Below are 22,799 nucleotides of genomic sequence, written 5' to 3'. Positions count from 1 at the left end.
CACTTTCTTTTCCAAGCTCAAGAGCATTAAAACTGTGTTAATTGGTGTTATACTAAAAGCAAGTCAGGAAGAGTTTGAACTTAATGCTTTCTTAGGATTCTAGAGCATCTATTTCCCCATTTCACAGAGAAGGCTGTAGACAAGATGTCTGCTACCAAGGCTCTGATTCAGTGAGTCTTGAGGACCTCTTTGGAAGCTCCTAGTTTGCACTCTTGTTGGCCTCTTGGTTTAGCAGGTTCTGTGTCAGTCTCGTAATCTGAAGGGCATTTGTTCTCAAACCTGGTAAGTGCTAGGTGCTAATAGTTGGCACTGTTTAAAGACAACACTAACCTGGGCAGTGGTGACACAGGCCTTTAATCCAACACTCAGGAGGCAGAGGCGGGCAGATCTCTGAGTTTGAGGCTAGCCTGGGCTGCAGAGTGAGTTCCAGGACAGCCAGGGCTACACAGAGAAACCCTGTCTTGAAAAACCAAAATAAATAAATAGAAAAAGAAAGACAACATTCATTAGGGTCCAACCTAGTGGGAAGTAGTAAATGGCTCAGCAGGTAAAGGTGCTAACCAAAGCTTGGCAATCCGAGTTCTATTCTTGGAACCCATGTACAGGTGGAAGGAGAGAACTGACTTCACATTCTTCTCTGCCAACACACGTGCTGTGGCATACACACACAATAAATAAATGTTTTGTATGTGAAAGCAAGGGGTGTGGCTCAGTTGATAGAGTGCTTGCTGGGCATGCATGAAGCCCTGGGTTCAGCCCCCAGCAAAAGTAGGGGATAATGGTGCATACCTGGAGTCTCAGTACTCTGGAGATAGAAGCAGAAGGATTAGAGGTTCACTATTATCCTTGGGTGCATAATTTGAGGCTAACCTACTCTATGTAAGACCTGTCTCAAAAACAGGTTGGAGAGTTATCCCTTGTTATTGTTTTTTTTTTTTTTTTTTTTTTTTTTTGGTTTTTTCGAGACAGGGTTTCTCTGTGTAGCTTTGTGCCTTTCCTGGATCTCGCGCTGTAGACCAGGCTGGCCTCGAACTCACAGAGATCCGCCTGGCTCTGCCTCCCGAGTGCTGGGATTAAAGGCGTGCGCCACCACCGCCCGGCTGTTATTGTTTTTTAAAGTGCTTAGTACAAAGCTAGTATTAAGCACAGGATGCTGTGTGAATGAGTAGTTTTGGAACTATATATATATATAGTTAATTCTCAAAAGTGGTATACCTGGAATGAACTTGCGTGTGTGTTGTGCTTGCATGTATTTCTGTGCACTATGTTTGTGCCTAGTGCTCTGGGAGGCCAGAAGAGAGCATCAGATCCCCCCGGGACTGGAGTTACAGATGGTTATGAGGCACCATGTGGGTGCTGGGACTCAAACCCTGGTTCTCTGGAAAAGCAGCTGGTGCTTTTAACTGAGCCATCTCTCCAACCTCAATAGTGAAGCTTCTTGAGAGGAAAGGGCCTAACAGTCTTGAAGGGCAAATTGGTCCACTGAGAAAAGATCAAGGGAGTGGAAGAAAAAGAGTGTTCCAGGGAAAGAAGTGGGCACAAGCCACAGCGTTGACTACTGAAGGAGAGCTCCCAACAGTGTAGTCTAGGGCTGAGTTCGCTCTGAACCTGAAGTGTGGAAGAATAAGATAGAACCTAGAAGGTTCTTGTAGATCCGAGTTTGAATGACTTAATATAATAGAGACTCACTAAGGAAATTTAAACCTGGAAGTACTATTTTTTACTTTTAATTAGATCATGTTGATTGGATAGGACTAGGTTAGACAGCACTGGGAAGTCTGTCAAGTTGAAATGTTAAGCCTTTGAACATAGGCTGAAACACAGTTGGAAAGTTGAAGTAGGTCTGGGGAGACGGCTCTGCAAATAGAAGTGCTTGCCATACAAGCCTGACAGCCTGAGTTCATTCCCTCGAACCCTGCTTAAAAAAAAAAGCCAGATGTTGTGGCTGTCCTAGCACTCACTTGAAAGGCAAGATAGCAGAGACAGGAGAATGAGCTGGAAGCTCTCAGGCTAACTAGCCTGCAGTACACAGCAGAGGGACGTTACTTCAACAAAAGGCAAGCCCTGACTCCTCCTGAAAGTTGTCCTCTGACCTGTGGGCCTGGGCCTTGGCATGCATGTGCCTTCCCCCACCAAACACACGAAGTTAAAGTACATGTGGTTGAGTTACTTATAAGACACTGAAATAACTGAATGTGGTGTCCAGAAGAGAGGACTCATCTGTCCATACATACAATTAGAACTTAGGAACACATAGGTGCTGTTTAAGGTTTGAGACATCTAGGCCCTATTCATCAAGACTATCCAGGTAGTCAGGCGTGGTGGTACACGCCTTTGATCCCAGCATGCAGTGGGCAGAGGCAGGCAGGTCTACATAGTGGTACTTAACAGACCCTGTCTCAACCAAACAAAATTTACCCAGGTAACATGTAGATGTCATCTTGACTTCCAGCAGGTGTTTTTGAAAAGTTGGTAGAGAAAGGAAGCTTGCAGTGAAGACTGGAGAGTAGTAACTAAGAAAGGAGGGAGAAAAGCTGTTGACGAACGCGGAGAGTTGATAGTCGACAGGGCCCCTTGCTACAGGTGGGCAAGTGCAGTCAAGGCTAAAAGGCTCATTGAATTGAGCTCCCCAGGGTCAGGTCCCTTCTTTAAAGGGCAAGGTCAGTGCATTACAACTGTGCAGATTTGGGGACAGAGTTGGAAGAAGTGCAGATAAGTCTGACTGTTTGAGAAACAACCTGAAGGGAAGAAGTGAGAAGAGTTAGTAAACTGAACACAGCTATTTCTCTACTTCAGCCCTTTAATGACTGGTTCCCCAGTGCCCACAATGTAAAATTCAGCCCTTCTGCCTCACACCACCACTGGTGGTGCCTCTGTGGTTTTATTTTCCATGTCATTTTTCTTCCTTTTTTCCCCCACTGTGTTCTGTTCTTGGAAATGTGTGTATCCACCATCCTCTTGAGGCCTCTAGAATGTAATTTCCTTTGCACAACTGCCCCCCCTTTGTTTCCCCTGTTGCTTAACACCTCGTATTCATGTCTAAAGTTGTGCTTTCTTTGGGTAACTTTCTAACCTACCAGCCCATGCTGGATATGAGCACCTGTTACAATCTTTGACATCAGGGGTGGAGAAATGTCTCAACAGTTAAGGGCACTTGTTGCTCTTGCAGAGGGTCTGGGTTTGTTCCCAGCATCCACATGACAGCTCACATTACTGCTGTTTAAATGAGTATTCTGCTTTATTACAATAGGTGATGTTTGTGATAATGTTTTTATGACTTCTGCTTTTTGGGGGAGGATGCTGAAGGAACTAAGAAAAGGATTGTTCTTGAGCGAAAACCAGATGTTCAGCTTTTAGCTGAACTTTGCACATGAGAACTTTTACTTTATACTTTACTATAATTTTTGCAGGGAAGAATAAATTGAATATTTTTGGTTGAGGGCCTGGTCTCTGTAGAGGACCAGCCCCCATAATTATTTATCCCAGGAACTCTTGAGGATTGAGGGATAAGAAGAGACTTAGTTAGAAATAGAGAGGAGAGAAACAGAGAGGAAACAGGATAGACTCGGATGGGCCTGGATCCTTATCCACTGGCCCAGAACTTTATTCGAAGGGTTTATTTATAACAATGTCAAGGGGTGGAACAAAAGACCTCCCCTTTGCTAGTTAGACCCTTTCAAACACCTGGTACTCAGGCCCATGGTCCAATCAACCTCTTTTGAAGTCCTGCTGGGTACAGCCACTAGGAAACCTACTGGGCTCCAACAGGCCTCTTAGTCTTTTTATTCCCTATAAACAGTTGCTTTTAGAACATTACTTTTGGAAATAGGTGTTGTGACCCCACACTGATGCTAGCATTTGAGAGACTTGAGATGATCTTAGAGGTTAGTCTGAGCAAGGTTTCAGGTCAGCCTATTTATCATCACCTATTTCAAACAAACCAAACAAAACTCCATGGTTTAGTAGTAGGAAGAGTTTTTTTCTTTGGTTGGTTGGTGTGTTTTTTGAGACAAGGTCTCACGATGTAGCCTTGGCTGGCCTGGAACTGACAATATAAACCATGTTGGACTCCAACCAAAGATCCGTCTTTTTCTGCCTCCCTAGTGCTGGGATTAAAGTCATGTGCCACCATGCCTGACTTGATTTTTTGGTGTTTGTTTTTTGAGTCAGGGTTTCTCTGTGGCCCTGGCTATCCTGGAACTCATTAGATCAAGCTGTCCTTGAACTCAGAGATTTGCCTGCCTCTGCCTCCCCAGTGCTAGGATTAAAGTCATTCACCACCATGACCAGCTGACTTGTTTTTGTTTTTTGAGACAAATTCTCAATCTATAGCTGTTACTGCTTTGGAACTCACTATTTAGCTCAGCTTAGCCTTGGACCAATATTAAAGACATGGGTCATCATATCTGGTGAAAGTTGTTGGATTTGTGTGTTTTTGTTTCTTTTGGGGGTACTAGTAATCAAGACCATGGCTTCAAACATGCTAGGCAGATGTTCTACCACTGAACCATAACCAGTTTTGCCACCCGCCCCTCACCCCCCATACAGACATTTTTAACCTAGGTCTCTGTAAGTTACTGGCCTAGTGCTTGGGTTTGCAGGCCTGGGCCACCAGGATGGACAAGGTGAAAAGAAAGAAAAACAAATGCTGCAGTTGCTAAAATCTATGCCAAGGCCAAATCTTATGTCTGAGGAATTGGAAGGATAAAGAACTTTGCTGTATCTCAAGCTGAAAAAGTCAGAGCCATGGTGTGTAAGTGCACTAAGATGGGAAAGGACTTAAATCCTCCTGCCTCTACTTCCAACGTGCTGTAATTGCAAGCATATATACCACCATACTCAGAATATTTTGTATTTTAAAAGTAAGCATTACTTCAAACAAACAAACAAAAACACTTGTAAGCTTGTAAGCTAAGTGTTATGTAATCCCAGAATTTAGAAGTCTGAGAACAAGAGGTTTGCCATGAATTTGAGACCAGCCAGGGCTACAAAGCAATATCTTATCTAAAAAAACCAATCAAAAGAAACCAAGCTAACAAAAACTTTGCAAGAAATCTTAGCCCTTTTAAGTTGATACAATGTAGAAAAAAAATTATCATTTGACACAATAAGGTTTTTTTGTTACTTGTGTAAGGACAGTCTGTTCATGCCATCCGTGTGTAGAGGTCACCTAAAACTTTTGGGAGTATTTCTGTCCTTCCACAGTGGGTTCTGGGGATCAAACTCAGGTTATGTCTTAGGGTTTCTATTGTTAGGAAGAGACACCATGACCACAGCAACTCTTATAAAGGAAAACATTTAATTGCGGGGGATCGATTCCAGTTTCAGAGGTTCAGTCCATTATCATCATGATGGAGAGCATGGTGGCATACAAGCAGATGTGATGCTTGAGTAGTAGCTGAGAGTCCTATATCTTGCAGGCAACAGGAAGTCAACAGAGACACTGGGAAGTATCCTGAGCATAGGAAACCTCAAAACCTGCCCCCACGTTGACACATTTCCAGCAAGGCCATACTCACTCCAACAAAGCCACACCTCCTAATAATGCCACTCCCTGCGAGATTATGGGGGCCAATTACATTCAAACTACCACATCCCATTCTTGGTCTCCATAAGCTTGTAATAATATCATAATGCAAAATTCATTTAATCAAACTTTAAAAGTTCACAGTCTCAACAATGTTTTAAAGTTCAGTCTCTTCTGAGATTCATTCACTCTTAACTGTAATCACCTGTAAAAATCAAAATCAAAAAGCAGATCACATACTTCCAACATATAATGGCACAGGATATGCATTACCATTCCAGAATGCAGGAAAATACTGGACTAAAGCAAGACCAAAAACCAGTTGAGCAAACTCAACTCTTCATCTCTGATGTCAAACACTCTTCAGATCTCCAACACCGTTCAACTTTGTTGACTGCAACACACTTCTTTCTCTTGGGCTGGTTCCACTCCCTGTTAGCAGCTCTCCTTATGACTTGGGCATTTCCTTTTTCGGGAGGAGGAGGTTTCAAGACAGGGTTTCTATATGTAGCTCTGGTTGTTCTGGAACACATTCTGTAGACCATGCTGGCCTCAAACTCACAAGGATCCACCTGGACTCCAAGTTAAGTTTGTATGGCAATCCCTTTTACCTACTGAGCCAGCTCTACAGCCTAAGATTTTTATAGGTACATCCATTTAAAATGAACAGGCCGTTTCAATATGTAACAAAACAGAAAGATTTTTAACCAAAAGGATTTGTTTATCCTAATTCCAATAACTGCACTGCAGTAAATTCCCCTCTTGCCTAGAATTTGTAATTTAGACCAGGTATTACTTACTTCAAGTTAATTATAAGATCTGTCTTTGCTGGGTGGTGGTAGTGGTGGTGGTGGTGGTGGTGGTGGTGGTGCATACCTTTAATCCCAGCACTTGAGAGACAGAGCCAAGGCGGATCTCTGTGAGTTGTAAATTCAAGGCCAGCCTGGTCTACAGAGCAAGATCCAGGACAGGCTCCAAAACTACACAGAAACCCTGTCTCAAAAAACCAAAAAAAAGAAAAAAGATCTGTCTTTAGTATATATGTATATAAACACACACACACACACACACACACACACACACACACCACTTATTTCAGATTCTGAAATCTCCAAAATATATATGTATACATACACACATCTTTACATCTGTATATACATAAATAAAAATAGCTTAGTCTTATATTCAAATCTTCCCTACCACCACCATCTGGTTCTCTCTCTTTGAGATAAGCTTTTGTGTATCCCTGCTTGGCACTTGGTATTGTAGCCGAGGCTAGCTTCAAACTCAAGGCACTCATCCCTCTCCCAGATGCATGTGTCACCTATGCCCAGCTCTCCTGTGCTTTTATTTGATATGCACAATATTAAAAGCGATTTTCCCCTTTTTGCCTTAAAGGGGAAACTGTTATATCCAGCAAGGTAAATTTTATTCTCCTTTTTTGTTTGTTTGTTTTTTGAGACAGGGTTCCTCTGTGTAGCTCTTACTGTCCTGGAACTCACTGTATAGACCAGGCTGGCCTCGAACTCACAGAGATCCACCTGCCTCTTGTCTCTCTGAGTGCTGGGATTAAAAGTGTACATCACCACTGCCTAGCAAGCAAGGCAAATTTTTATTGAACTGCATACTTGTAATAAGCTACTGTCAAGGACATACCAAAGATAGATGAGTTATATTAGCTATTAATAGGTTTTGGAAAATTCTTAGTGTTTCAGGGTATATTTCTGTGGTTTTAGAGTTTATAAATCTATCGTATGAGAGATGGCTCAGAGGTTAAGAGTAGCCTGTTCTTCAGAGGTCCTGAGTTCAATTCCCAGCAACCATATGGTGGCTCACAACCATCTATAATGTGATCTGGTGCCCTCTTCTGGCATGCAGGCATGCATGCAGATAGAAGACTGTATGCATAAATAAATAAATCTTAAAAAAAAAAATCTATCGTATGAAGGAGCCAAGTGAATTTGGCAAGATTGGTATGATAACACTAAATGTTCCATTTTTATACTGAGTAGAATCATATGATGACCTTAAATTTAAAAAAAAGAGAGAGAGAGAGAGAGAGAAAATCCAACACATGTTGGCAGCATTAAACTTCTTAGTGCTCTTTTTCTCTCCACATGCACATTTTCTATCTCTCTCTGCCCACATGCCCTTTTTCACTGTAGATCTGAATAAGAGTAATCAGTAATAATTAGGCTGTCTTGAAATTTCCTCCATAAAGAAGAGACTATCTAGCTGGTTGGTGGCTCACGCTTTTAATCCCAGCACTCAGGACGCAGAGGCAGGAAGATCTCTGTGAGTTCAAGGCCAGCCTGGGCTACAGAGTGAGATCCAGGACAGCCAGGTCTGTGTCACAGAGAAACCCTGTCTCAAAAAACGAAACAAAAAAAAAATGTTAAATATATAATTTATATGTATATATTTAGAATTTAGAGTAATGTGAGCAAAGTCGGAACTTTCATTGTAGCATTCTTTTTTGGATTTTTTTTAAAAGTATTTCTGTTTGACCTGATGAGTTCTTGGAATAATGTATCTAGTAGATGACACCAGGCCATTATGGACACACCAGTGGCTCAGTGCAAATACAGACATTGGTTTGGAGAAAGAGGACCTTATGGGTCCTAAAGTGAGCCTGTACATTGTTGCTAAACCTTTATAGCCCTAGAAGTAAATTTTAGAAATATTTTTACTCTCAAAGTACCAATTATGTGGCAAGAAAGTTTTTAAAAAGAAATGTAGAAATTTTAAGATAAAAACTTTAAAATTCAGGTAGATACAATAGAGTTTTGTTTTTGTTTTTTTGAGACAGGGTTTCTCTGTGTAGCTTTGCGCCTTTCCTGGAACTCGATTTGGAGACTAGGCTGGCCTCGAACTCACAGAGATCCGCCTGCCTCTGCCTCCCAAGTGCTGGGATTAAAGGCGTGCACCACCACCACCACCACCACCACCACCACCACCACCACCACCACCACCACCCGGCACAATAAGAGTTTTAATCAGTATTTGAATGTGATATGTCTAATTCTGTTGCATTAATTCTGCTCTGTAAAGTGTTTCTGCTTATTTGAGGGAATTTAATAAGTAGTAAGTAGATAAAGACTTCAGTGTCTGAAGAATCTTGACTTGGTCTTGAGGCTGCCACTCACTACATACTTGACCTTTGGCAAATTATTTAATTCATTAAAGCATGGGTCATTTCCTTTAGTGTTGTGAGGTTTGCGATGACGTAAACACTGTGCTTTGTACAGTACTTAAACGTAAGTGCTTAATGTTATTCTATATTGGCTGGGAGGATATGTGTTGTTATATAAAATTTAGCAGGGATATTAAAATATATTTTTGTTATTTTAAGGAAATTCGAAATGAGTCCCATGACTATCCTCATAGAGTGGCCAAGTTTCCAGAAAACAGAAATCGAAACAGATACAGAGATGTAAGCCCATGTAAGTACTGTGGGTTTATATGCATGTGTGTGTTTTTCAGTTTGTTTCAGCAGACATGATACAGTGAAATAGAGGGTTTGGGGTAGATTGACTAGTACAGCATTTTTTAAAAATTTATATACTTTTTTTGTTTTGTTTGAGACAGGGCTTCACTGTGTAGTCCAGGCTGTTTTGGAAGCTACTGTGTAGCATATGCTAACCTCAAATTTGCAGCAGTCCTCTTGCCTCAGCCTCCAGAATGCTGGAATTGTACGTGTCAGCCACCACAGCAGGCTTAATATCTACATTTTCTCATGTGTGTGCACACACATGTGTCAGGTGTCTTCCTTGATGATGCTCCACCTTCTATATCAGGGGGAGGGTCTTTGCCTGAACCAAAACTCTACTCCAGCTAGTCTGGCTAGCTCCCCTGCTCTGTTATAACTTGTCCTGGGATTACAGTCAGGTGGCCACATCCACCTGCCATGCCTTACACTTACATAGCAAGAACTAGACTTACTTAGTCACCTTCCCATCCCTTTGGTTTGAGGAGCATTTTATTAGCTATTCTAACATGGTAGAATTCGGCAGTGAACCTGTTTCTTGGTCTCAGATGGAGGATGCTCATTAGTCTTGCTTCCTATAACATCTGAGCATTTCCCAGTCTCATCCAGAGTTCCTCAGCCTGACAGTGAAACGACCTGTATCTACCAAAGCTCTTCCTTCCCTGTGCAGCTCTCTTCTCCAGGCACCATAGCCACTTACTGTGTTTCTTGTCATCCACTCCAGCCTTCCTTCATCCTAGGCGTCCTAATGTCTCTCAGGAAACACCAGCCTTAGAGTTCCTAGACCTTTTGAGCACTCTCTACTTTGACCTTCAGTGTTTTTTTTGTTTGTTTTTCTTTTTTTTTTTTTTTTTTGGTTTTTCGAGACAGGGTTTCTCTGTGTAGCTTTGCGCCTTTCCTGGATCTCGCGCTGTAGACCAGGCTGACCTCGAACTCACAGAGATCCGCCTGCCTCTGCCTCCTGAGTGCCGCGCGCCGCCGCCGCCGCCACCACTGCCACCACCCGGCGACCTTCAGTGTTTTTGCCCAGGAAGAAAGAAAAAAAGAAAGGAGGATTGTTTATTTTGTGGCAGGGTTTCCTGTGTCTCCTGTGTAGTCCTCCAACTTGTCTCAGCCTCCTAAACCACACTCAGCTTCTACCCTTGAAATCTTAAACTCTACTGCTGCCTTGAAAGTAGCTGCTGCCACTTTCTGTGTGATAGCACTGTTTCTTGTTGTTTATTGTTTTGTTTTATTTTTGCTTTGTTTTTGTTATTAACTATTTCACTTGGAGTATATATGCTTTTTCACAGCACTGGGTTCTTTAATTTTTTGACTTTTTGCTTACTAAAGTGTTGCCACATCCTTCCTTAACCAATCTATTATTCATAACTATTTACCTGTTATAATTTAAGATCTCTTTGACCTTAATTCTTCAATTCATGAAGCCCCCATTTTGGAACACTTTGTATTCTTCATCCCTTGGAGATTTAGACACAGTTTAGAGTCAAGAAATAGCACTTGAGCTATAACCTACTACCTGGAAAGCACCTCAGCTCATAGCATTCCTGAAGTCCCAGGAGTAGAGCTTTGCTTCTGCGTTTCTTGTCTAGTCCTTTGGACCTCAGTCCTCCTTCCTCCTCATGGACCTTGCTGTTTTTACCTGCTTTCTCTCTGTGTTTTCTCCCTTTACTACATAAATCTGCCTTTCCATTCCTTTCCCTTGCTTTATTACCTATATAGATCTAGGCATGTACACAACAGTTTTTAAAGGAATACATTCTGGGACTGGAGAGATGGCTTAGAGGTTAAGAGCACTGGCTACTCTCTCAGCGGCCCTGGGTTTAATTCCCAGCACCCACCTGTTAGCTCACAAGCATCTGCAACTCCAGTTGGAGAGAATCTGATGCCCCCTCTTAGCCTCTGCAGGCATTGGGCACACAAGGGGTGCATAGATGTGGGCAAAATACCCATACACATAAAATTAAAAAATAAATAAACAAATAGATAAATAAATAAAAGAAGCCAGGCAGTGATGGTGCATGTCTTTAATCCTAGCACTCAGGAGGCAGAAGCAGATGGATTTCTGAGTTTGAGGCCAGCCTGGCCTACAGAGTAAGCAGCCAGGGCTACACAGAGAAACCTTGTCTCAAGAATCCAAAAAAAGCCGGGCGGTGGTGGCGCACGCCTTTAATCCCAGCACTCGGGAGGCAGAGCCAGGCGGATCTCTGTGAGTTCGAGGCCAGCCTGGTCTCCAAAGCGAGTTCCAGGAAAGGCGCAAAGCTACACAGAGAAACCCTGTCTCGAAAAACTAAAAAAAAGAAAGAAAGAATCCAAAAAAACCAACATTAAAGAACAATAGCTTCTACTCTTGTTCATCCTGAGCACCTGTGCCTCCTTCACCCCACCCCCCCACCCCCCATGCTTCTGCTACATCCTTGTCATTGAAATATTTAAAGACTGCCACCTTTCTGGCTTTCAGACACAGTCTCCTCTTCCCTTCTGTCCTGTGAGATTGCTGACTGGGTCTTCCCTCTCAAACACTTGTTTTTCTTTTTCTGTCTTCTCACCCAGTTTTAGAACCTCCCATCCTCAGTTTAACATTATTTTCAATGATCTTTCTCTCTCCTCACTCTATGAATGATCTCATTATCTGAGGGTTCAGTTGTCATCTTTATTTCCATGACTTCATAGTTCATCTGCAATCCTTCTTAACTTCAAACAGATGTTTGCAAATTGTCCATCTCTTGTCCTGTGTCATCCTCAGACTCATTGTGTCTAGACTCTGAGTTAGTCTTAGCTAACAGAATCCAATGGTGTGGTTATTCCCCATATTGCTTAATTCTTATTTTTGTAGCTGGTACCACTATTTACATATTTGCTAAAACTGGAAACAGATTCCTTATTCATCTCCCACATCATCTAACTAGTAAGTAAATAGTTATAATTTTCACTTCCATGATATATTTAAATGTTTTCTTTTGGTGGGGGTGCAGGGAAAGGTAGCTTTCTGGTCCCTGGGACTCTGATGACTGGGACCTAGGGGCTAGACACCTGGTCTGCCAGTCCGGAGATGGAGGCTTACCTGTTCCCAGTCGGTGTAGGGTGGGTTTATGATTCTGGTGATCTGGTTCAGTGGCAGGGCAGTGCCTTCTTTTGTGTTCTCAGGTCCCGTTTTGCTCATTCGTCAACTCCTCAGCTGATCTTGTTTCCTCAGACTGAAGGCTGCAGGGTTCTGAAACCTCTCCCGAATGGATCTCAGCTGAGCAGGTTGTTCAGTAGGGCAATCTCACCAGCACCTCCAAGTTGTTGGGTTTCACAGGATCGACAGCTGGGCCCTGAGTTGGCCTCAGGCAGAATGTTCAGTCCGCTCTGGTCGCATCCCCCGGAGAGGGCTCCTTCCCCAAGTGCTAGGATTAAAGGCGTCTCTGAGTTTTTGTTTCTGTTTTTGTTTTTTTTAAACAGGGTCTCACTTTGTCTTAAATGTTTTCTTATAGGTATGTACTAGCTTGGTCCAGACCTTTTTTGCCTTTTTTTGTGATTTATTATAGTAACTTCTAAAATATTGGGCCTAGACAGATGGCTCAGGAGTTAAGAACCAAATATACTACTCTTACAGAGGACCCAGGTTCAGTTCTGAGCACCCCCATGGCGTCTCACAATTGTCTGTAACTCCAGAACCAGAGAATCCCACACCCTCACACACATATATGTGCTGGCAAAACACTAACGCACATTAAATAAATAAATAAATAATTTCAAAAACCCAGCAACTTATTTTTATTCCTTATGTGGTTTATATAGTCTTCCTGTGGTCACTGGTGCTCAAACTGATGTACTAGATTAGGAAGTTGAATATAATAAACAAATCAAAAAGGGATATTTTAAAATAGAATTTGAAGTCTACTTTGTTTTGATCCCGAGATATTTCAGTTGTCTCATGTAACTGAAACAGTCTAGAAGATGGGCAAGACCTTAGGTGGGTGAAAAGAGCAATGCCTTTATGCTGTTGGAGGTCATTGCTAGATTTTGAAGTCTTTATTTACTATTTGGTATAGAGGTAGATACCCCAGTAGTTTACTCTTCAGTATAAAAGAAAGAATATCAGGTCTTCAGTGTCTTTTTTTCATGGGTGATGAGTTTGTGTGTGCGTGTCTGGTGTTAAAATACATAACATTCTAGGTGTGGTAGCACATGTCTCTAATCCTAGCACTTGGGAGGTGGAGGCAAGAGGATTAGGAGTTAGGGGTACCTGGGTTACATTGGAACCTGTCTCAAAGGAACAAAACAAAAATACTTAAAATAAATTTGCACTTGTAGCAGATTTTAGATGTGCATTCCAATATTGCACATGTGGACATTGATAAGCAATAGATCTTTCTAGCTTGACTGTTTTGCATAACTGAGACTCTACCTACTAGATGTCCCTATTTTCTTCTTTTAGCCCCTGAACCCACTTTCCTGCTTTCTGTCTTTATTAACTCGGTTACTTTGGGAGCATGTGATATTTGTCATTTAGTGATTGGCTTCTTACACTTGACATAATGTCCTCAAGGTTTATATATGTGAAATAGTTATGCTAAGGGGATAGAAGGAAGCTGGGTGTGGTGGTACATGCCTGTAATTCTACCATTCAGGAGACAGAGACAGGGTGGTCACTATAAAGTTTGAGGCCAACTTTACATAGTGAGTGACCAGCCAGGGCCAGAGTAAGACCCTGTTTCATAAAACCACATAAATAAATAAAATTTCTGTAAATTTATGCTTCTAGTAATATGGCAGGTCATAAAATCATAGTTCATTGCTGCTACAAAACAAGAATATTCTCAGTAAATATACATTTGGATGAGTTGATGGGTGGAGAGAAAAGAACAAAAAGTTAGAGGCTTCTTGTCTTCAAGTTAGAGGCTTCTTGTCTTCCTGCCTCTTTTCTCCAGTGAAATGACATGGTTCCTTTTTTCTTTCTTTCTTTCTTTCTTTTTTTTTTTTTTTAATTTTCCCTTGCGCATAGTCTCACTGTGTAGTCTTGGCTGTCCTGACACATGTTCTGTAGAGCAGGCTGTCCTGGAACACAGAGATCCTCCTTCTCTGCATCTGAGTGCTAGGATCAAAGGTGTGCATTACTACACCCGGCAGCATAGTTATTTCCTATGAAGAAGTATGTATTAGTGCAGAGGTTTGTATACAGTTAATAAATTAGTTTTAAGTTTAAATATTCACATTAAGCAAATATGAATAGAATTATAAGGGACAAATTGACACTTCTATGTTCATGGGCTTTTTTAAAAAGTATTTTTATTTTATGTTGATGGAGGTTTTGTCTGCATGAAGGTCTGTCTGTACCCGAGGAAGCTAGAAGGTGTTGGATACCCTGGGACTGGAGTTACAGCTGGTTGTGAGCTGCTGTTGTGGGTTTGGGGAATTAAAACTCGTCTTCTGGAAGAGCATCAGGTATTAACTGCTGAGGCATCTTGTCTCTCCAGCTCTATGGATATTTTTTGAGACAAGTCTCATACTGTATCTCAGGCTGACCTCAGTTGTGGCAACTCTCCTGCCTCAGCTTCCCAAATACTGGGGTTACAGGTTTAAGCCACTACATCTAGCCTTATTTTTGGCTTTTTGAGAAAGGATCTCACTCTTTTTTTTTTTTTTTTTTTTTTTTTTGAGACAGGGTTTCTCTGTGTAGTTTTGGTGCCTGTCCTGGATCTTGCACTGTAGATCAGGCTGTCCTCAAACTCATAGAGATCTGCCTGCCTCTGCCTCCTGAGTGTTGGAATTAAACGCATGCGCCACTACTGCCTGACCAGGGTCTCACTCTTTAACTCAATTTGGCCTTGATGCTCCTCCTCTGTCTACAAAGTGCTAAGATCACGTGTACTCATGGATGTAATAAGACACAGTGTTTACAAAGAAATTGATTTATCTCTTTGCCTGTCACAGAATCTCATAGAGGCAGAGATTTGAGTTAATTCAAGATTGGCTTCATCCCTAATCCTCTGTAGCCTATGAAAGTATTGCTGCTGGAAGTATAATGAATATTAATTTTACTTTGCAAGAGGTGCTGAAGAATGCCCTCATCCTAGCAAATGGAATTCATACAGTAGCAGCATGATTATCTTTGTGTGCTTTTGTCCACCTGTGATGTATGTCAAATTTCCTGAGCACCAAATCAACCTCATTAAGGCTGACGATAAGAAGCTAGGGAAATGAGTAAGCTAGGGAAATAACTAACAGGGTCAACTTTGTAAAGTGCTTAGTTGCACTTTTATCATGGGTAAAGACAATGCCAAAGAATCTCAGACTAGTGATGTCATTGTTGAGTACTTCAAATGCAAGAAATGAACAAATGCAAATTGTTCTTGACAAAGAGATGGCTCGGTGGGTAAGAGTACTTGCGTTTGCAGAGCACCTGGGTTCACTTCACAACACCTACAAGTGGCTCACAAACTCTCTCTAACTCCAGTTAGATCCAGTTCCAGGGGATCCGATGCTTTCTGCTGCTCTCCATGGGCACCAGCCACACACATGGTACACATAACATAATACAGACAAAACTGTCATCCATATAAAAATAAGTAAATACATTTACAAAGGTTTTGTCATATTCAAAAAGAGAAAATGGGAAATTTGGACCACACTATTAAGTTTGATATAGTAGGGGAAATATATAGAACTCTGTATCTGAGAAAAATTCTAAGACTAACCTAATTCAGTTATATAATAATTACTAGAGTAAATATATATTTAACTTAAATTTAGAAGTAGCTATTTGCTATTTTCCTTATCAAATACAAAATTTAAAATACAGATGAAATTTTAGTTTAGTGCTTTAAGTTCTCAGTCATTGTTGAAAGATTTTTATTTAAAAGCTTTTTCATTAACTGTTAGGATTTCAGTCTTTATTTCTGTCTAAAGTTGTTTTTTTTTAAATTATGTATACAGTGTTCTGCCTGCACACCAGAAGAGGGCACCAGATCTCATTAAAGATGGTTGTGAGTCACCATGTAAGGTTGCTGGGAATTGAACTCAGGACCTCTGGAAGAACAACCAGTGCTCTTAACCTCTAAACCATCTCTCCAGGCCCTGTCCAAAGTTTTTAAAATTTATTTTTAGTACTCAGTTTTAATCAAGGTTGAATCAGACCTATTTGTCCTTTTAATAATTCATTTCTGCAAGCCATCAACTGAACTGGAGTGGATTCAGAGTATAAAAGAACCAGAATTTAGTGAAAGAGCTAGAGTTGATTATGCAGGGAAAGAAAAGACCTTAGCAGAGCAGTCTGTAGCTTAAAATGCTTAAACTTCTATTAATGCTTAAACATTTATAGAAATGGAACTGTTTATTCTGTATGAAGTCCAAACCATGGTGTTAGGCTCATGAGTGACTAGGCAATCATTGGATTCTAGTTTTATGAGAAAACTCTTAAGAGCTGTTAAGCACACAGATGAACTGTTATCAGTACACTCATTGTGGTTATTTATGTAAAGTGTAGATTGTTCACAGGGTTCTTCCTAGAGAACATTTGTAAGTACATAGAATGTGTCATCAGAGACTTGGAAACAACTCTTTTATGTTTCTTTCCCTCACTCCCCTTTTTGTGGTTCTGGGAATTGAACCCAGGACCTGATGCGTCTTAGACGAGTGCTATACTATGAGGTTATACCTCTATCCCTCTTTTATTGTTTCTCTTTTGAAAAAGCATCCTGTGATGTTGCCCAGATTGGCTCTTGAACTCCAAATATATCTCATTGTGCCTCATTTCCCTGATTTCCCCCTTTGTTTTCCAAGGCTCTCCCTGCCCCCTCCCCCTCTTCTGGTGTGCAGGCAGAACACTGTATACATAATTTAAAAAAAAACAACTTTAGACAGAAATAAAGACTGAAATCCTAACAGTTAATCTGTTGATTCCTACACTTGATCTTAGCCAAAAGGCAAGAAGCGATTGTTGATTCTTTATCAAGTGGAGCCTTCCTCTGTCCTCACTCCTTCTAAGACTGGAGTTTCTGTCCCTCACTAAAGATCTGTTCAGGTTGTTTTTGTTTGTTTTGGTGACAGTAGACAAATGCTGGGCTGAGGACATCTAAGTTGGTTTTATTTTCTGGCTGTTGTGACTAGTTCAGAGTATACATGGATGGGCAAATATCTCTGGCATGTTGACATAAATTCCTTTGCCCAACATTTTGGAAAATTGTGTGTATGTTTTTTTCTTGTTGTTGTTTTGGGGGGGTTTTATTTTTTGTTTTTAATGTTTGTTAACTGTATATCTTAAGATGGCTATTTTATATATTAGCTTCCATTTTCATTCACTTATAGCGAGGGTATTTTTAATTTTTGATTTTTATTTATCTATTTATTTATTTTACTATTAGTGGATAGTAGAATAGCAAAGGGAGTATTGAAAATACCATTACTCAGCCATGGTGTATGCTTTTAATCCATGAACTCAGGAGGTAGAGGCAGATGGATCTCTTGAGTTCAAGGTTCTGTGAGTTCAAGGCCAGCCTGGTCTACAGAGTGAGTTCCAGGACAGTCAGGACTACATAATAGAGAGACCTTGTCTAAAAAGGGGGTGGGGGTAAACCACTATACGTTCCTTCTCACTCATCAAATAATTCAATTTAAGAACCCTTGGGGCTGTTAAAAAGATGTGTAAAAGTGATAATGTCCTTAAAGCAAAGATCTAAGACCTTGTGTAACAGGTAAGAAAGTAAGCCCTGTACTGTTGGGTAGAGTTGCTGTATTGTGTGCAAGGGCCTGGTTTTCAGTGAGAATTGATGTATAGATAGGGCTGGGAATATGTTGCTCAGGGGTAGAGTGCTTGTTCAGTTATAAAGATAGGTTTGAATGTAGGTAGCCATGTCCACATACATAAATTGGCCTTCACTAAATCTTGTTTTTTTAAAAAACATTTTACTTTTATGTTTATGTGAGTATGTGCATACATTTGTGTGGGAATGGGTGGGTATGTCCACATGGGCAGGTGTCCAGGTGTCTGTGAAGCCCAGAAGAGTCAGTACACCTGGGGCTGGAGTTACATGTTGTTGTGAGTTGCCTGATATGGGTTCTGGGAACCAAACTCCTATCTTTTGCAAGAGCATATTCCCTTAACAATCCCGAGCCGTGTCTCCAGCCTCATTGGGAAGTCTTAAGAACAGTGATGCCCTGTTGGCACTTGGCATGCTTAGCTTTAGTAATTCGAGTTCATTCTTTACTAAGAGGAAAAAGGGCTCTTTGGACAACTGGCTGATTTCTGGGACTGGAACAAAGTGTAATCCCTTAGACAGGTGTGGTGACAAATGCCTGAGTTCCCAGCACTCCAGAGTCAAAGGCAGGGGGTTTGTGAGCTGAAGGCCAGCTTGAACTTCATTGCTAGACCTTGTCTCAAAAAAAGAAAAAGGGCTGGGTGTGATGGCACATGCCTTTAATTACAGCACTCAGGATACAGAGACAGGCTGATCTCTGAGGCTAGCCAGAACTAGAGTGAGACCCTGTCTCAAAAAAAAAAGTAAGGGCTGGGCGGTGGTGGTGTTTGACACTTGGAGGTACTTGGGAGGCAGAGGCAAGCGGATCTCTGAGTTCAAGGACAGCCTGGTCTACAGAGCAAGTCCAGGACAGCCAGGGCTACACAGAGAAACCGTGTCTTGAAAAACCAAATAAATAAGAAGGAAGAGCTTAGAATGTCTTAAATTTCTAGAAAGTAAGGATATGACTTAAACAACAAACAAGAACTGATAAGAGTGTGTCATAAAGACACCAAACCCCGCTTGAAGTCCACTGGCCAATCCCAGGGTAACTTGAACATTAAAATAATGATTTTTTACCTGTTGAGTAAAGTAGGAATCCATGAGCCTATAATAATACTAAGATATAAATAAGTAAGATGCAAATAGTGAAAGTTCCACCTTTACATAAGATGCTGAATAATAAATGTTGAAACAAGTTATTTACATTGTCCTAAGGTATTCTTCTACTAAATATTTAAATACAAGGGGGTGGGGGTGGGGGGGAGATAGTAACTGTCGAGAAGAAGTGAACAGGAGAAAATTCTGGATCTCAGGCTGTTGAAGATGGTTTAGGATGACACCAAAAACATAAACTATGTCATTTTTTAAAAATTAGTGAGTTGTAATAGCTGTATGTATGCGTGGTGTGTGTGTGTGTGTGTGTGTGAGAGAGAGAGAGAGAGAGAGATGTTTATAACTCTAGTACGTGGGAGGCCAGGGCAGGGGAATACTGTGAGTTCCAGATCCACCTGGGCTACAGAATAAAAGTCCTTGTTCAGAAAAATAAAGCAACTCTGTTGTCAAATGGTGGTCCATGCCTTCAATCCAACACTTTGGAGACTAGGGCAGGGGAATGCTGTGAGTTCACAGCCAGCCTGATCTACATAGGGAGTTCCAGACCAGTTATGGATATGTAAGACCCTGTCTCAAAGAAAAAAAGGACTAAATGAACATTTAAAAGTTTTGGAGAATGAGATGAATACAGATTGACTAGGAAAATATTGAAATAGGCTAATTAGAAAATGGACAAAGGGGAGCCAGGCACAGTGGTTCAGACCTTTAATCCCAGCACTTGGGAGGCAGAGGCAGGTGGATCTGAGTTCGAGGCCAGCCTGATCTGCACAGTAAGTTCTAGGACAACCAGGGCCACACAGAGAAACCCTATCTGGGGGTGGGTGGTGGACAAAAGGTATGAAGTACAGAAGGCAGATAAACATGTGAACATATGAAAAACATCATTAGCTATCAGAAACACTAGTTAAGACCATGGTGGTGCAATATCATTACATACCTACTGGAACAATTAGAGCAGATACTCAGGATTGTAGAGAAGCTTGATGTCCTAAGTGGCTGATGGGAATGGCATGGCTACTCTGCCTGCCTTCCCTCCTAGTCAGGGTTTCTCTGTGTAGACCTGGCTGTCCTGGAACTCTTCTTTGTAGACTGAGCTGGCCTCAAACTCAGAGGTCTGCCTGCCTCTGTCTCCCAACTGCTGGGATTAAAGACACCAGGAATATAACTACTTTCCAAAGACCCGAATGTATACTTCTATGACCTAGCAATTAGATTTCTCAGCATTTATCTCAGAGAAATGAAAGTCCCATCAATGCACAGATATGTAAATGAATGTTCATGACAGCTTTATTTGTTTAATTTTATTTTATTTTTTGGTTTTTCGAGACAGGGTTTCTCTGTGTAGCTTTGCGCCTTTCCTGGGACTCACTTGGTAGCCCAGGCTGGCCTTGAACTCAGAGATCCATCTGGCTCTGCCTCCCGAGTGCTGGGATTAAAGGCGTGCGCCACCACTGCCCGGCGACAGCTTTATTTGTAATGAGCTCAAATTGGGAACAACCCAAATGTCTTTCAGTAACGGGTGACCATAAATTCATGTTCTTGGATACTGCTCAACAATAAAAAAGAACAAACTATTGATATATACAACTTGGGTAGATCTCAAAGGATTTAGATTGAGAGTTAAAAAAAAATCCAGTGTCAGAAGGTTACATAACGATATGTTTTTGTTGTTGTTATTGTTTAGTTTTTCAAGACAGGATATCTCTGTATAGACCTGGAACTACTTTGTAGACCAGGCTGGCCTCAAACTCACAGAGATCCACCTGCCTCTGCCTCCTGAGTGCTGGGATTAAAGGCATGGACCACCTCCACCTGGTCTTTTATATATATTTTTATATAAAACTTTCTTTTGAAATTTATTGTCTGTGGGTATACGTGAGAATGTACATGTTACGGTTCAAGAGTAGAAGTCAGGGACAGCTTTTGGGATCTGGTGCTCATCTTTCACCATGGATTTCAGGCATTAAATTTTGGTTGTCAGGCTTGCATGGTGAGCATTTTAAATAGGGACCATTTTACCAGCCCCTGTGTAACTTTTTTTTTTTGAAGTGAGGCCTTACTGTATAGTCCTAGGTGTTCTAGAACTTGCTATGTGGACCACCAGCCTGGTCTTAGACTCATAGAAATTGACCTGTCTCTGCCTCCTCAGTGCTAGGACTAAAGATGTGTGCCACAACACACAGCCTATAACATTCTTGAAATAATAAATTTTAGTAGTAGATACTGTACTAAGTGATGTTTTTAGTGATGGAATTAGAGATAGGGTGAAGGAAATGTGACTCAGTGAAAGAGCACACTGTACATTTGTGGTGAAGTAATAGTTCTATACTACATATATAACAACATACATATAAAATTATGAAGTTTTATATACTCATAAATGAATGTGTGTAAAGCTGGGAGAATTACAGCTAGGTGTGAATTGGACCAGTATCTTTCCATATTTTTGATTTTTTTCTTTCCATGTTTTTTAATTTAGTATTCTTTAACACTTGGTCCTAGGCATCATAATCCTTGAGAGGTGGGAGTCAATAGTGAACCTGATGGTCCCTGGCTACCAAGAGCATAACTTTAAAAAGAAAATTATTAATGACTGGGGACCTGAGTGTTCCCTCCTTGCTGACTAAGTGACCCAGAATCTTGTCACGTGGGAAGAATGGCTTGCCTTCCAGAACTACCTGTATTCAGAATTTGGGGGGGATCCACTAAAATAAAGAAATGAAGTCGAATTTTCAAATTCCTAAAAAAGTTGAAGCTATAATAGGAATGTCAGAGATTTTATAGTTGGCCATCAGTATATTAAGGATGATTCATTGGTGAAAATAAAGACTGATCAAGTCCAGCCACTCCATCTTTTCCTTCTCATGTTGTTTTCTTTTTCAGTAGTCTACCTAACATAGGGTGTATTGGAAGTATGTGGTTCTAAAAGAGGAACCTAGTACCGAACTGAAAGTTGGACATGACCTTTTGTTTAATACAAGCACATAGACTAAATGTTAGAGTGGTGGGTTTAAGACAGTCTCACATTGGTCAGGAGTTGCTGAGGCTGGGATGACTCTAAATTTGTGATATTCCTGCTGGCATGACAGTCCTGTGTGCCACCATCCCCGGGTTAGGAGGTGATAGGGAATTGAACCCAAGTCCTCTGGGGTTCTAGGCCAGCACTCTACCCTCTGGGCTTACATCCTGCATTAGGACTCTAGGTCAGAATAGTGGAGCTGCCTTATCCATAGACCCCAGTGAGTCATATTGCCCCTTAATCAATACATAGAATTAGAGGGTCAATGGTTGAACATGATCATAAGGAAACTCTTATCTATCTAGGCCTTCCCTATTCCTCTCACGCAGTCTGATCAGCATAAAGATGATTGGAATTTCTTAAAGGCCAGTGGTCTGTAGCAGTGAACTATTCTAGGTGAGTGAAATCCTTTAATTCAAATCGCTCTAGTCTAAAAAGAAAGACATTATATTTTTGGTCAATGAGAAGCTATTTATAGCGAGTTTGTTTGTTTGTTTTGCAGAATAAACCGTTGAAATGTTCAGACTTTCATGTGTGCTAAGATTTATATTTCTTCTCCATGAAAATAATAGTGGTTATGGGACTTGGATTTAGCTCTGTCTTTGCATAGGATTCCTTGCTCAGTTTATGAAAAAAAATTTATTCTCTGTCAGCTTTTGGAGTTGAACAGTGTTGGCATAGCTATAAGATATGTTGAATTCTTGTCAGAGAACTACCACAAGTAGATAGAGAATAGGAAAATAAAAGGAGAAAAAGTCATCTGATAATATTATATTCATAGAATTGTCCTGTCTTTGCTCAGCTTGTGAGTTTGTGATTGGTTTCTGCCGTGAAGAACATGAACCCTCCCCTCTGTTGTTTGACATGTGAAACTCTACAGCAGTAGAGGCCTTTAACATGGTGATAAATTGGGTGAAATCTACAGGGTTC

The 22,799-nt window shown here is 41.0% G+C and overlaps 1 protein-coding gene across 5 annotated transcripts in view; it reads left to right on the top strand.

Annotated features, from left to right (window-relative positions):
- The window catches only part of Ptpn2 (protein tyrosine phosphatase non-receptor type 2), a 66,341-nt gene that overhangs the window by 4,341 nt on the left and 39,201 nt on the right, over nt 1-22,799 (top strand). For 4 of the 5 annotated variants that reach the window (XM_052742395.1, XM_052742393.1, XM_052742394.1 and 1 more), the window contains one exon: nt 8,880-8,970. In XM_052742395.1, the coding sequence (XP_052598355.1) occupies nt 8,880-8,970 (91 nt within the window). Of the gene's footprint in view, nt 1-8,879; nt 8,971-22,799 lie in introns of those variants that run through there. The other variant, XM_052742397.1, reaches the window with a different exon arrangement.

This window comes from Peromyscus californicus, unplaced genomic scaffold, assembly GCF_007827085.1.
Source record: "Peromyscus californicus insignis strain IS unplaced genomic scaffold, ASM782708v3 Scaffold_17__1_contigs__length_78620276, whole genome shotgun sequence".
NCBI lineage: Eukaryota > Metazoa > Chordata > Mammalia > Rodentia > Cricetidae > Peromyscus > Peromyscus californicus.
Note: the sequence above shows the minus strand (reverse complement) of the source record. Positions and strands in the feature narration are given on the sequence as shown.